General features: G+C 44.9%; 1 protein-coding gene across 1 annotated transcript in view; it reads left to right on the top strand.

Annotated features, from left to right (window-relative positions):
* Nucleotides 1-12,689, top strand: part of CFAP161 (cilia and flagella associated protein 161) — a 46,433-nt gene that overhangs the window by 27,100 nt on the left and 6,644 nt on the right. Inside the window, exon 6 of the mRNA XM_073568661.1 lies at nt 9,947-10,020. Within this exon, the coding sequence (XP_073424762.1) occupies nt 9,947-10,020 (74 nt within the window). The remainder of the gene's footprint in view (nt 1-9,946; nt 10,021-12,689) is intronic.

Below are 12,689 nucleotides of genomic sequence, written 5' to 3'. Positions count from 1 at the left end.
CCTCACTTTCGGAGCCCTTTGGTGCCTTTGCCAATTATAGAGGTACCCTTCGAGAGAGTGGCCATGGACCTGGTGGGGCCTCTCAATAAGTCGGCAAGGGGACACCAACACATTCTTGTAGTTCTAGACTATGCTACCCGATATCCTGAGGCCATTCCTCTGCGCCACACATCAGCTAAGCTTATAGCAAAGGAACTCATGGGTATGTTTTCACGGGTAGGAATTCCGCAAGAGATTTTAACAGACCAGGGAACCCCTTTATGTAAAAAATTATGAAGGAACTCTGCCGGTTGTTAAATGTTAAACAGTTGCGTACCTCGGTCTATCATCCCCAAACAGATGGTCTGGTTGAAAGATTCAATAAGACACTGAAGAGCATGTTAAAAAAGGCAGTTTCCAAAGATGGGAAGGACTGGGATCTGTTATTGCCATATTTGTTATTTCCAGTGCGGGAGGTACCCCAGGCATCTACGGGGTTCTCGCCCTTTGAACTATTGTACGGCAGACATCCACGGGGCTTACTAGATATAGCCAAAGAGGCCTGGGAAAACCAACCTACTCCCCACAATAGTGTGATAGAACATGTTGCACAAATGCAAGAGAGAATGGAGACAGTCCTACCGTTAGTCCGGGAACATATGGAGGCAGCACAATGGTCACAGAGTCGGGTCTATAACCGGGAGGCTCGGGTAAGAACCTTTAGCCCTGGGGATCGAATTTTGGTGCTTGTGCCTACCGTAGATAGCAAATTTCTCGCAAGGTGGCAGGGTGGCAGGTGGCCAACCAGGTCGGAGAAAGCCAGAACAGGTTTACCATGTTAATTTGCTTAAACCCTGGAAAGATAGAGAGCACCTTGGTGGGGATAGTCCGCTGCCAGCGTTTCAGATGGAAAAGGCTCCGTTACCTCGGGGCGAGGCAGGAGAAGCCCAACCCGCAGTCAAAATTGCAGATACTTTGTCTCCTAAACAGGTTCAGGAGGTCCGGCAGTTCATCAGCCGAAATACAGATGTTTTTTCGGAGCTCCCTGGACGCACCTCCCTAATCCAACATGACATTGTCACAGAGCCACAGGCCAAGGTCCGACTAAAGCCATATCGAGTGCCTGAGGCCCGGCGACAAGCCATCTCGGAAGAGGTAAAAATGATGCTACAGTTAGGGGTCATAGAAGAGTCTCAGAGTGAGTGGGCCAGCCCAATAGTTCTAATACCCAAGCCTGATGGGTCTCTAAGATTCTGTAATGATTTTAGAAAACTCAATGACATTTCAAAGTTTGACGCCTACCCCATGCCCCAGGTTGACGAGTTGATAAGGGCGCTTTGTGCAAGCACGGTATTTTACAACTCTGGACCTCACAAAAGGTTATTGGCAGGTACCCCTAACAGAGGCGGCGAAGGGAAAGATGGCGTTTATAACACCTGAGGGGCTGTTCCAGTATAAGGTGTTACCCTTTGGGTTGCATGGCGCTCCAGCAACGTTCCAGCGGTTAATGGATATTGTTCTCCGTCCCCATCGCCACTATGCCTCAGCCTATCTAGATGATATTATTGTGTTCAGCACCGATTGGGAAAGCCACTTAGCAAAAGTACAGGCAGTGGTAGACTCCCTGCCACAAGCAGGGCTAACTGCCAACCCAAAGAAGTGTTTCATAGGGTTGGAGGAAGCACGGTACTTGGGTTATGTCATTGGGAGGGGAGTTCTCAAGCCCCAAGTGAACAAGGTCGAGGCAATTCAGAACTGGCCCCGTCCCCTCACAACAAAGCAGGTAAAGGCCTTTTTGGGTTTGGTGGGATATTACAGGCGATTCATTCCCAACTTTGTAACCCTGTCCGCGCCTTTAACAGATTGTTTAAAAGTAAAAAAATCTGTGATGGTCCACTGGAATGCTCAGTTAGAGGAGGCCTTTACAAAATTAAAAGGGGTACTGTGTGGTACACCAGTTCTGATCACTCCAAATTTCAAAAAAGAGTTTGTAGTGCAGACTGATGCCTCTGAGATGGGCCTCGGTGCCGTGTTGTCTCAGGAAGTTAACGGGGAAGAGCATCCCGTTAGTTTCCTAAGCCGGAAGCTTACCCCAGCTGAAACCCGGTACAGTATTGTGGAGAGAGAGTGCCTGGCCATCAAGTGGGCACTGGAATCGTTGCGCTACTATTTGCTGGGGAGAACATTTCGGTTGGTGACCGATCATTCCCCTCTTACGTGGATGAGTCAAGCTAAGGAGAGGAATGCCCGAGTCACCAGGTGGTTCCTGTCCCTGCAAAACTTTAAATTTTCAGTAGAACATCGTGCAGGCAGAGTTCACTGTATGTCATGTGTCCACCCCTCTAGGGTTGAACATAGGGGGGAGGTATGTGGTACAGTAAAGGGTGTTTTACTGGATGGAAGATATGTTTCTCTTAGCAGATTAATGTTTGGCCGGGTTTTTCCTTAAAGACGGGACCTGCAATGATGTCGGGGTCACGTGATCAGCCCATTTGATGTCTACCTCACTGGTGGGAGGGGTGAGGCCCTATGTAATGGAGGTTGGTGATTACCACAGTGTGAGTGTGTTTCTGGAAGCTACAGGAACTTGTGTGGACTCAGCCTGGAACTTGTATATAGGATTCCCGTGCTGCAGGACTATCGCAGCAAGACTCGGAAGAACCCTGGGAATGACACCTGGCGGATGCCACAGGACCTGGCAGCCACTTAGTTACGCCCGTCCTGTGCAAGGGGTGAGTCTGGGACAAGTGGTTCTCCAAACTGGAGTATGTGTTTGCTTTGCCTTCTGTTTTTGTTAAGCTGCTGGTTACTGAGTGACATTAAAACCTCTGAAATTGGACTTTATGCCTGTGTGTTGCCTCGTTACTGCCGCCCAGCTATTGCCTACCAGAGCGAATCCCTACAGTGCACATGAGGTAACAATAATGTATTCTGAATCTGCACCCTATTATTCATCTGTCTCCACACCCTCCATGCACACGATAACTGCACTTGATACTTGACTATTGCACTTAAACACACGAGCTGATAACTGGATCATGCAGCTTTATATTAAAATCCCTATTATAATTGCCAGACCTGAAATAACAAGCACTTTTCACCTACTGTGTCCCCCCCAATTCCTTGTAGATTGTAAGCTTGCGAGCAGGGACCTCACTCCTAATGTCACTGTTTAAATTGTCTTAACTTGTATTGAATTTATTGTCTGTACATGTCCCCGCTTAATTGTACAGTGCTGCGGAATATGTTAGCACTATATAAATAAAAATTATTATTATTAGCTTTTATTCTACACTGAAACTACACAAAAAGTTATGTCAAAATAACCTGCCATGAGTACTGCTAGAATACTACAAATTTAAGGATTAAAAAGGCTTTGGAGGGGTACATTAACTATTAACAGATTAGGGAGAACCCCAGATAAAGCCGCACTAGAAAACCTAAAATGTAACTTTTGTTGGGGGGATATAAGTCCTATTCTGTCAAATAAGTGTTAGCACCCCGGGATGCTACATACTACGTAGAAGAAAGAGAGCATTGAGTACTATAATGTCAACAAATATAGGCAGATCGGGGACTTTAATTTTATACCCTATAGTAATATTTAATTTTGAGAATAATAAATGATAAATTTTAGGCTTCTCGTGAGGGTTTATCTGGGGTTCTCCGCAATCTGTTAATGAGTACTACTAGTAATAATGCCATGATATGTAACTTTCAGGCACGGGGAAGGTGGTGTTGGTCTTACCAGGAGGTAAACAAGCTTACCCCTCCAACTTCTGTGCCTACTCCGGCTCCCTGGTGGGTTGCCTCTCCAGGGTCTCTGGTTGCGACAGGTGGGGTGTCGCCTCTAGGGAGTGGTGCTTGCACAGGCCCCGTCTTGCTTGTGTACTCTGTTCCAGGGGACCTGCCTCAGGGCGTGGTGTGGTTGGGAGGCAGGACACCTTTTCTCCCAGCGCTGACTCTATTCAGTGGTCCCAGGATGCCAGGTTCCCCAGCATCAGCTGTTGTCACGAGACATCGGATGCTATGTCTCCTGGGTTAGGTATGTGGTGGGAGGTTCCTTTCTCTTCTCCCTCCTCATCCCTTCCTCTCTCTCCAGAGGGTAGAGATTGGGTGTTATCTCAACGCTGTCAGGTGATCTATGAGAGGGATATTTAAACTCCCCATAGCCTCTTGCTCACCACTGATTATTCAGTTGCGCTTCAGTGGTACAGTTGTAGTTCTTTGTTGAGTATTTCATTGGTCTGGCTCTAGCTATTGTGTATGGTGTCCTCTGGTTCCTACATCCCTGTTTTATTCTTCCTGACTTCCTAAGTTTAATGTTAGGTTCGTTTCTGCCTTACCAGTACAGTTAATTGGTGCATTTGACCCAACTATGGCCAGTGTGCCCAGCCACCAACCATCCCACTATTGGCACCTGGGAAGGGCTCTGCAAAAAGTCTCCCTCTCTTTAGTAGGAGTGGGTGAAGAGTACCCCAGCCCTCAAGGGTGTGCATTAGTGTGGCAGCTTGCGCCAAGTTCGTCTGGCATATTGCCATTGCTGACTTTCAGTCCAGTCATCTCACCACTACTCGAGAGTCACGGAAACACAACACTACTCTGTAGCTTAGGTGTTCTCTGGTCAAAGGCAGGATCATGGGAGAGGAGGGCATTATTTTTAATCCATTCTTTTTACCACCATTTTCTGATTGTATAAATTGCATTTGATAGAGATTTTAGTCTCCTGTTTGCAGAGTAGATGTTACATGTCTGATCACTGTGGACCCCACTGTTGACATTCCAATTGATCAGTAGAATACGGAGTCCAAAGCCACTTGTTCCTCAACAATAGATGATCTCAGTGAAGAGAAAATTGGGAGCGACTGAGCATCTGCAGTGCTTTTTATTCTGACATCTTTGGGACTGAGTGAGATAGCTTAGTACAGCTATAATAGAACAGCCCAGGTCCTATAGCCTCGGATCCCCAACTAACTAATGGAAGAATAGACTTTACTGGACCCTCGATCACCAGGTGTGATCTGAAGATTGGTGTAGCACCAATTGCCGGACTGGGACTAAATTCATCCCTTGCATTTGAAAGTACACAGGCCCACTTGTCGCATGGTGCACTTGTTCTTCATTGTGCACCTGTAGGTTACAAGAAGTGAGGTGAGTGTAATACCACTATGTAACATTTAATCACAGCTGCATCCAGTATTACAGCTCTGTCCTATTTATTGCTCTAAGGCTGGGGTCACATGAGAGTATGGGGTACTTCACGAGATCGCTAGCGAGATCGCTAATGTGTCACCGATTTTGTGACGCAACAGCGACCTTGCCAGTGATCTCGTTACGTGTGACACTTAGCAGCGACCAGGCCCCCGGTGCGATGTCGCTGATCGTGCTCGAATGTCCTGGGCCATTTTTTGATCGCTGGTGTCCCGCTAGCCAGCATGCATCGCTGTGTTTAAAACCGACGGGCGACCTCGTTAGCGACTCAGATATCATGGACACAGGCGGGAGTTGTCAGAATCGCTGCTGTGTGACACTAAGCGATGCACCAGCGATCCCGCCGAGATTGTTGCTGCGTTGTTGGGTAAATTTGACTGTTTGACAGCTTGCCAGATCGTATTGTTGTCGGGATCGCTGGTGCGTCGCTTAGTGTAACGGTACCCTATAACGATGAAACATCACATAGCACTTGGACCTGTGTTAGTCTATTGGGCAGCTCAGATCAGAGATTATTTTCTTGTGCAATTCAGCATGAAAGAACAATGGTAGCATGTTGCAAGTGCATCGTAGAATCAGAACACGCTCACTCATACAAGTCTATGCATGCAAGTGAAGCATCAGACTGTACTCAGTTGTCATCCGAGTACAGCGCAATTATATGCCGAGTTAGGCCATGGAGGTGATGGAGAAATTACTTTCTCCGTCTCCTCTGCACCTGTGCTGGGATTCTATCATGTGAGAGGATCGGATCAGTGCACTGACACTCGGCTCCCGCTCGCAGCAGTGTCATTAGCATATCGTATCCGATGCTCTCACATCAGTTGTTTTATGCTTGTGTGATTCCAGCCTTAGTTGCAGTACCAAGAAAAGATGACATCCAAGTGCAGTCTAATGTTTCACATGCACCCATAGACTTGTGTGGGTGAGTGTGAGCTCAGTCTCGCTGCCAATCCCAGCATGCTGCGATTGTTCTTCTATGCCGATTCGGCATGAGAAAATAATCGCTGAACTGTTCTGCCCCATAGAATAACACTGGGCCGAGTGCTATCTGATAAAACGTCGGATAACACTCGGCCGTTACTCGCTCGTTTGACCCCATCCTAAAAGTGATTTTCTGGTTTTAGAAAACCTACCCCCCACGTTGTTTGTTTAAATAAACAAACTGTGCTTTATTCATGCTGCCCAGATCCAGTGGCTACAGTTCTGATGTCACATCAATAGTGTTGCAGTTAATCAGGGAGCTCAGCAGCTAACTAATTCTTTGTAGCACTATTGACGTGATGCAGACAATAAAAGACGCAAGGTGCAGCAGTGGAAGACCAGGGCTTTTTTTAAAAATTTTTAATATATGAGTGATGATTAAAAAAAAAAGGAAATATTAATGAGTCTTCAATTGTTCATATATATGTATATATATGTCTAAATAAATAAATAAATAAATAAATAAATACAGTCATATGTTAAAGTTTGGGCACCCCTATTAATGTTAACCTTTTTTCTTTATAACAATTTAGGTTTTTGCAACAGCTATTTCAGCTTCATATATCTAATAACTGATGGACTCAGTTATATTTCTGGATTCAAATGAGGTTTATTGTACTAACAGAAAATGTGCAATCTGCATTTAAACAAAATTTGACGGGTGCAAAAGTATGGGCACCTCAACATAAAAGTGACATTAATATTTCGTAGATCCTCCTTTTGCAAAAATAACAGCCTCTAGTCGCTTCCTGTAGCTATTAATGAGTTCCTGGATTCTGGATGAAGGTATTTGTGACCATTCCTGTTTACAAAACAATTCCAGTTCAGTTAAGTTTGATGGTGGCCGAGCATGGACAGCCCGCTTCAAATCATCCCACAGATGTTCAATGATATTCAGGTCTGGGGACTGGGATGGCCATTCCAGAACATTGTAATTGCTCATCTGCATGAATGCCTGAGTAGATTTGGAGCGGTGTTTTGGATCATTGTCTTGCTGAAATATCCATCCCCTGCGTAACTTCATCTTCGTCACTGATTCTTGCACATTATTGTCAAGAATCTGCTGATACTGAGTTGAATCCATGCGACCCTCAACTTTAACAAGATTCCCGTGCTGGCATTGGCCACACAGCCCCAAAGCATGATGGAACCTCCACCAAATTTTACTGTGGGTAGCAAGTGTTTTTCTTGGAATGCTGTGTTTTTTAGCCTCCATGCATAACGCCTTTTTGTATGACCAAACAACTCAATCTTTGTTTCATCAGTCCGCAGGACCTTCTTCCAAAATGTAACTGGCTTGTCCAAATGTGCTTTTGCATACCTCAGGCGACTCTGTTTGTGGCGTGCTTGCAGAAACGGCTTCTTTCGCATCACTCTCCCATACAGCTTCTCCTTGTGCAAAGTGCGCTGTATTGTTGACCGATGCACAGTGACACCATCTACAGCAAGATGATGCTGCAGGTCTTTGGAGGTGGTCTGTGGATTGTCCTTGACTGTTCTCATCATTCTTCTTCTCTGCCTTTCTGATATTTTTCTTGGCCTGCCACTTCTGGGCTTAACAAGAACTGTACCTGTGTTCTTCCATTTCCTTACTATGTTCCTCACAGTGGAAACTGACAGGTTAAATCTGTGAGACAACTTTTTGTATCCTTCCCCTGAAAAGCTATGTTGAATAATCTTTGTTTTCAGATCATTTGAGAGTTGTTTTGAGGAGCCCATGATGCCACTCTTCATAGGAGAATCAAATAGGAGAACTACTTGCAAGTGGCCACCTTAAATACCTTTTCTCATGATTTGATACACCTGGCTATGAAGTTCAAAGCTCAATGAGGTTACAAAACCAATTTAGTGCTTCAGGAAGTCAGTAAAAAGTAGTTAGGAGTGTTCAAATCAAGAAAATGATAAGGGTGCCCATACTTTTGCACCGGTCAAATTTTGTTTAAATGCAGATTGCACATTTTCTGTTAGTACAATAAACCTCATTTGAATCCAGAAATATAACTGAGTCCATCAGTTATTAGATATATGAAACTGAAATAGCTGTTGCAAAAACCAAAATTGTTATAAAGAAAAAAGGTTAACATTAATAGGGGAGCCCAAACTTTAACATATGACTGTATATATATATATATATATATATATATGTATATATATAATTTTAACTCACTGTGAAGTATAAAAGACAAGTTAACTTAATTCTGGCGCTTGGCACAAGTACAAAGATCAAATTCATATTTTTGTTTTCCATTTTTTCTTTTCTACCAGAAAAAATGTAAAAGAAATCATTGACCATAGTTCGAAGTGTCTTAATGCATCAAGTTGAAGTTTTTTTTAGCACCGAGTTGCAGTGCTTATGATTTTTAAATCATTCTTTTGTGCTGTGGGATGAACAAAAAAATGGTGTGCAAAGATTGGTAAAATCTTGTATTTTTTGAGAGTTGAAGGATTTCTCCAGAATCCCTTACTTCTACATTGCCGTCCATCCAAACCTACCAAGATATCTGCCATTCATGCACCTGTCCTGTCAGGTATTTATAGACATGATGTCTTCAACGCTGTTCACTTCCCTTTGTGGAATTAAGCAGAGCTGAACAAACTCTTCAAAGTGAGTCTGACAGCGGATACATGCTGTCTGGACCATGGGCAGCATGTATCTGCCACTGGCTGTACAAACTATGACAGGTATATTTGTCTCTGAAATGCTGTGGCATCACAGAGAAAAAAAACCTTTTGACTTCTCCTCTTCTTCTGCCAATGACAGACTGGTCTCTTCCTGTACACACTCGCAGGAAAAAATAGTCACTCAATGGGAGCGGATGGGGAGAAGCCACCAGTGACTTGCCTTTCTGACTAGTCACCTGTGCGGCCTTGGTCCTCAGCAGCTTTTAAACATAGCAGCATTTCAGAGTCCAACATTCCTGGCTGGAATCATATAGCCAATGTCTGATACATGCGACATGTGGATCGAGCAGCATATATCAGCTATCAGGTTCCCTTTTAGATCCCATAGGTGACTATCATTTTGCCTTTGGGGAGAACTATCACTCCCAGCTTGTCCTGCAGCTCCAGTGGCATGCTGGGAGTTATAGTTCACCATGGGAGTGGTGATATTCTTTTGAGCTAGAGCAGAGTGGACACAGCATTATCTTCCTAATTAGACTAATGTTTGCCAGCTTCTTTCTTCCCAAGTACAAGGGTCAGAGCAACACAAAACAGCACAGCACGCCTCCCCTTGCCCTGTCTCTATGTAACCTCTCTGCAGATCGTGATCAGGACCTCAGACCGTGTACGCAGACTTCATCCTGTCCAGCGCAGCGGCAGTGATTTCAGCAGTGCGGCGAGATTGTGTGCGCAAGACAAGCTGATACTGCCTGGTGTGCTAGCTGCAGAACAGAATACTGGAACACCCACTACAGGGGCCGGCTCTTCTGGCATTTACCAGAAATGCCAGATGGCCAGTCCAGCCCTGAGTAGCACACATGTTCTTTGTATGTAGGAATCCCTAAAGAACAGCTCTCATGGCTGAGTTTTAACACAACAGCATTACAAATGACAGCACTATGGCGGACTCTTCATAGACCTAGTCCATAGACTAGTGGGTATGAAAATTTTTTTTAACGAAAGTTCTCTTAGTATTAATTGTTGAATTTGGTGAGGGTGTCGAAGATCAACATCCAAGGTGGGATGTTTGTTTTATTGTGTATTGTGTTTATACAGATTATGTGTAGTTTTATATAGTGATCATTAAATAAAACTATTTTTTCTGTTTTAGGCAAACAACAAAGTCCTTATAGTTCACAGTAAAACCAATCAGTGCCTGGCCGTCCTTAGGAAGTATACACTATGGTAAGCCACGCAGAACATGGCAGTAATTTGGCCTGCATTTATTATTTCCTTGTTTTCTCCATTTTCATATCAGAAACACCTGTAATATATACAGTGTATTGGTTTTCTGTAGATGTCTCCATGTTTCCTTTTGGAAGGCTATTGCATTTCTGAGTTAATCATGTCTAATGATGTGTTCTGGTGCTATTTGTAGTATATGAATAATAAATCATAATATAGTATCTTATATCACCACTATTTGTGCTAGGTATGATTATTTCTTTATCAAACCTATGGCTTTAGTGTATGTGCTCCTTTTGATTCTGGTATAAATACTTTGTATGTTTGTGTAGTTTGTCCGGTGTGAAAGCTTAAAGGGAATCTGTCACTCTTTTTTTGGACTATGAGCTGCCAGCATCGACATCAGGGGCTTATCTACAGCTTTCTGTAATGCTGTAGATAAGCCCCCGATGTAACCTGAAAGATAAGAAAAAAGAGTTAGGTTATACTCACCCCGGCGTCCGGTCTGGTTCGATGGGTGCCGCCGTCCGGTCCGGCGCCTCCCATCTTCATACGATGCCGTCCTCTTCTTCCCTTCCTGTCGTGGCTCCGGCGCAAGCGCACTGCTCTGCCCTGTTAAGGGCAGAGCAGAATACTGCAGTGCGCAGGCGCCGGGAGAGGCCTGCAAACTGCAGTATTCTGCTCTGCCCTCAACAGGGCAGAGCAGTGCGACTGCGCCGGAGCCACAACAGGAAGGGAAGAAGAGGACGGCATCGTATGAAGATGGGAGGCGCCGGACCGGACGGCGGCACCCATCGAACCGGACCGGACGCCGGGGTGAGTATAACCTAACTCTTATCTTTCTTATCTTTCAGGTTACATCGGGGGCTTATCTACAGCATTACAGAATGTAATCGTCCTCTTCTTCCCTTCCTGTTGTGGCTCCGGCGCAGTCGCACTGCTCTGCCCTGTTGAGGGCAGAGCAGAATACTGCAGTTTGCAGGCCTCTCCCGGCGCCTGCGCACTGCAGTATTCTGCTCTGCCCTTAACAGGGCAGAGCAGTGCGCTTGCGCCGGAGCCATGACAGGAAGGGAAGAAGAGGACGGCATCGTATGAAGATGGGAGGCGCCGGACCGGATGGCGACACCCATCGGACCAGACCGGACGCCGGGGTGAGTATAATCTAACTCTTTTTTTCGTATCTTTCAGGTTACATAGGGGGCTTATCTACAGCATTACAGAATGCTGTAGATAAGCCCCTGATGTCGATGCCGGCAGCTCATAGTCCAAAAAAAGGGTGACAGATTCCCTTTAAAGGGAACTTTTCACTAAATTTGTGCTGCTCAAATCATGGGTAGCATAGTAACATAGTAACATACAGTTGTGGCCAAAAGTATTGACACCCCTGCAATTTTGGCAGATAATACTCAGTTTCTTCCTGAAAATGATTGCAAACACAAATTCTTTGGTATTATTATCTTCATTTAATTTGTCTTAAATGAAAAAACACAAAAGAGAATGAAGCAAAAAGCAAAACATTGATCATTTCACACAAAACTCCAAAAATGGGCCAGACAAAAGTATTGGTACCTTCAGCCTAATACTTGGTTGCACAACCTTTAGCCAAAATAACTGTGACCAACCGCTTCCAGTAACCATCAATGAGTTTCTTACAATGCTCTGCTGGAATTTTAGACCATTCTTCTTTGGCAAACTGCTCCAGGTCCCTGATATTAGAAGGGTGCCTTCTCCAAACTGCCATTTTTAGATCTCTCCACAGGTGTTCTATGGGATTCAGGTCTGGACTCATTGCTGGCCACCTTAGAAGTCTCCAGTGCTTTCTCTCAAACCATTTTCTAGTGCTTTTTGAAGTGTGTTTTGGGTCATTGTCCTGCTGGAAGACCCATGACCTCTGAGGGAGACCCAGCTTTCTCACACTGGGCCCTACATTATGCTGCAAAATTTGTTGGTAGTCTTCAGACTTCATAATGCCATGCACACGGTCAAGCAGTCCAGTTCCAGAGGCAGCAAAGCCTCCGCAGTGTTGGATGTTGATCTCCATGAGTTCATTCATCCTCATTTTTCACAGTCTTTTACTAGGCATTGCTCCTACTAGCCAGTTTCCTACTCCACACTGATGAGGGGCAAAACCCCGAAACAGCTGTCTGTGGATGGATACCATGTTTTGGCATAGGTGGTTTCCTTCATTGGAGACTGCCCTTCCCGTGGTTATTCCTTCCCGGTGAAAGACCTGGCTAGTCATTGCTTGCGTTGAGAAACATGTGATGGTGTCTCCGCGGCTCTTGATTTACAGAGGCAGCAAAGCAACCCCAAAACATCAGGGAACCTCCGCCATGTTTGACTGTAGGGACCGTGTTTTTTTCTTTGAATGCCTCTTTTTTCTCCTGTAAACTCTATGTTGATGCCTTTGCCCAAAAAGCTCTACTTTTGTCTCATCTGACCAGAGAACATTCTTCCAAAACGTTTTAGGCTTTTTCAGGTAAATTTTGGCAAACTCCAGTCTGGCTTTTTTATGTCTCGGGGTAAGAAGTGGGGTCTTCCTGGGTCTCCTACCATACAGTCCCTTTTCATTCAGACGCCAACGGATAGTACGAGTTGACACTGTTGTACCCTCGGACTGCAGGGCAGCTTGAACTTGTTTGGATGTTAGTCGAGGTTCTTTATCCAAC

This window comes from Dendrobates tinctorius, unplaced genomic scaffold (genome assembly GCF_039654945.1).
Source record: "Dendrobates tinctorius isolate UK_male_01 unplaced genomic scaffold, ASM3965494v1 ptg000022l, whole genome shotgun sequence".
In the NCBI taxonomy this organism is placed as follows: domain Eukaryota; kingdom Metazoa; phylum Chordata; class Amphibia; order Anura; family Dendrobatidae; genus Dendrobates; species Dendrobates tinctorius.
This window is presented reverse-complemented; position numbering and strand designations above follow the sequence as displayed.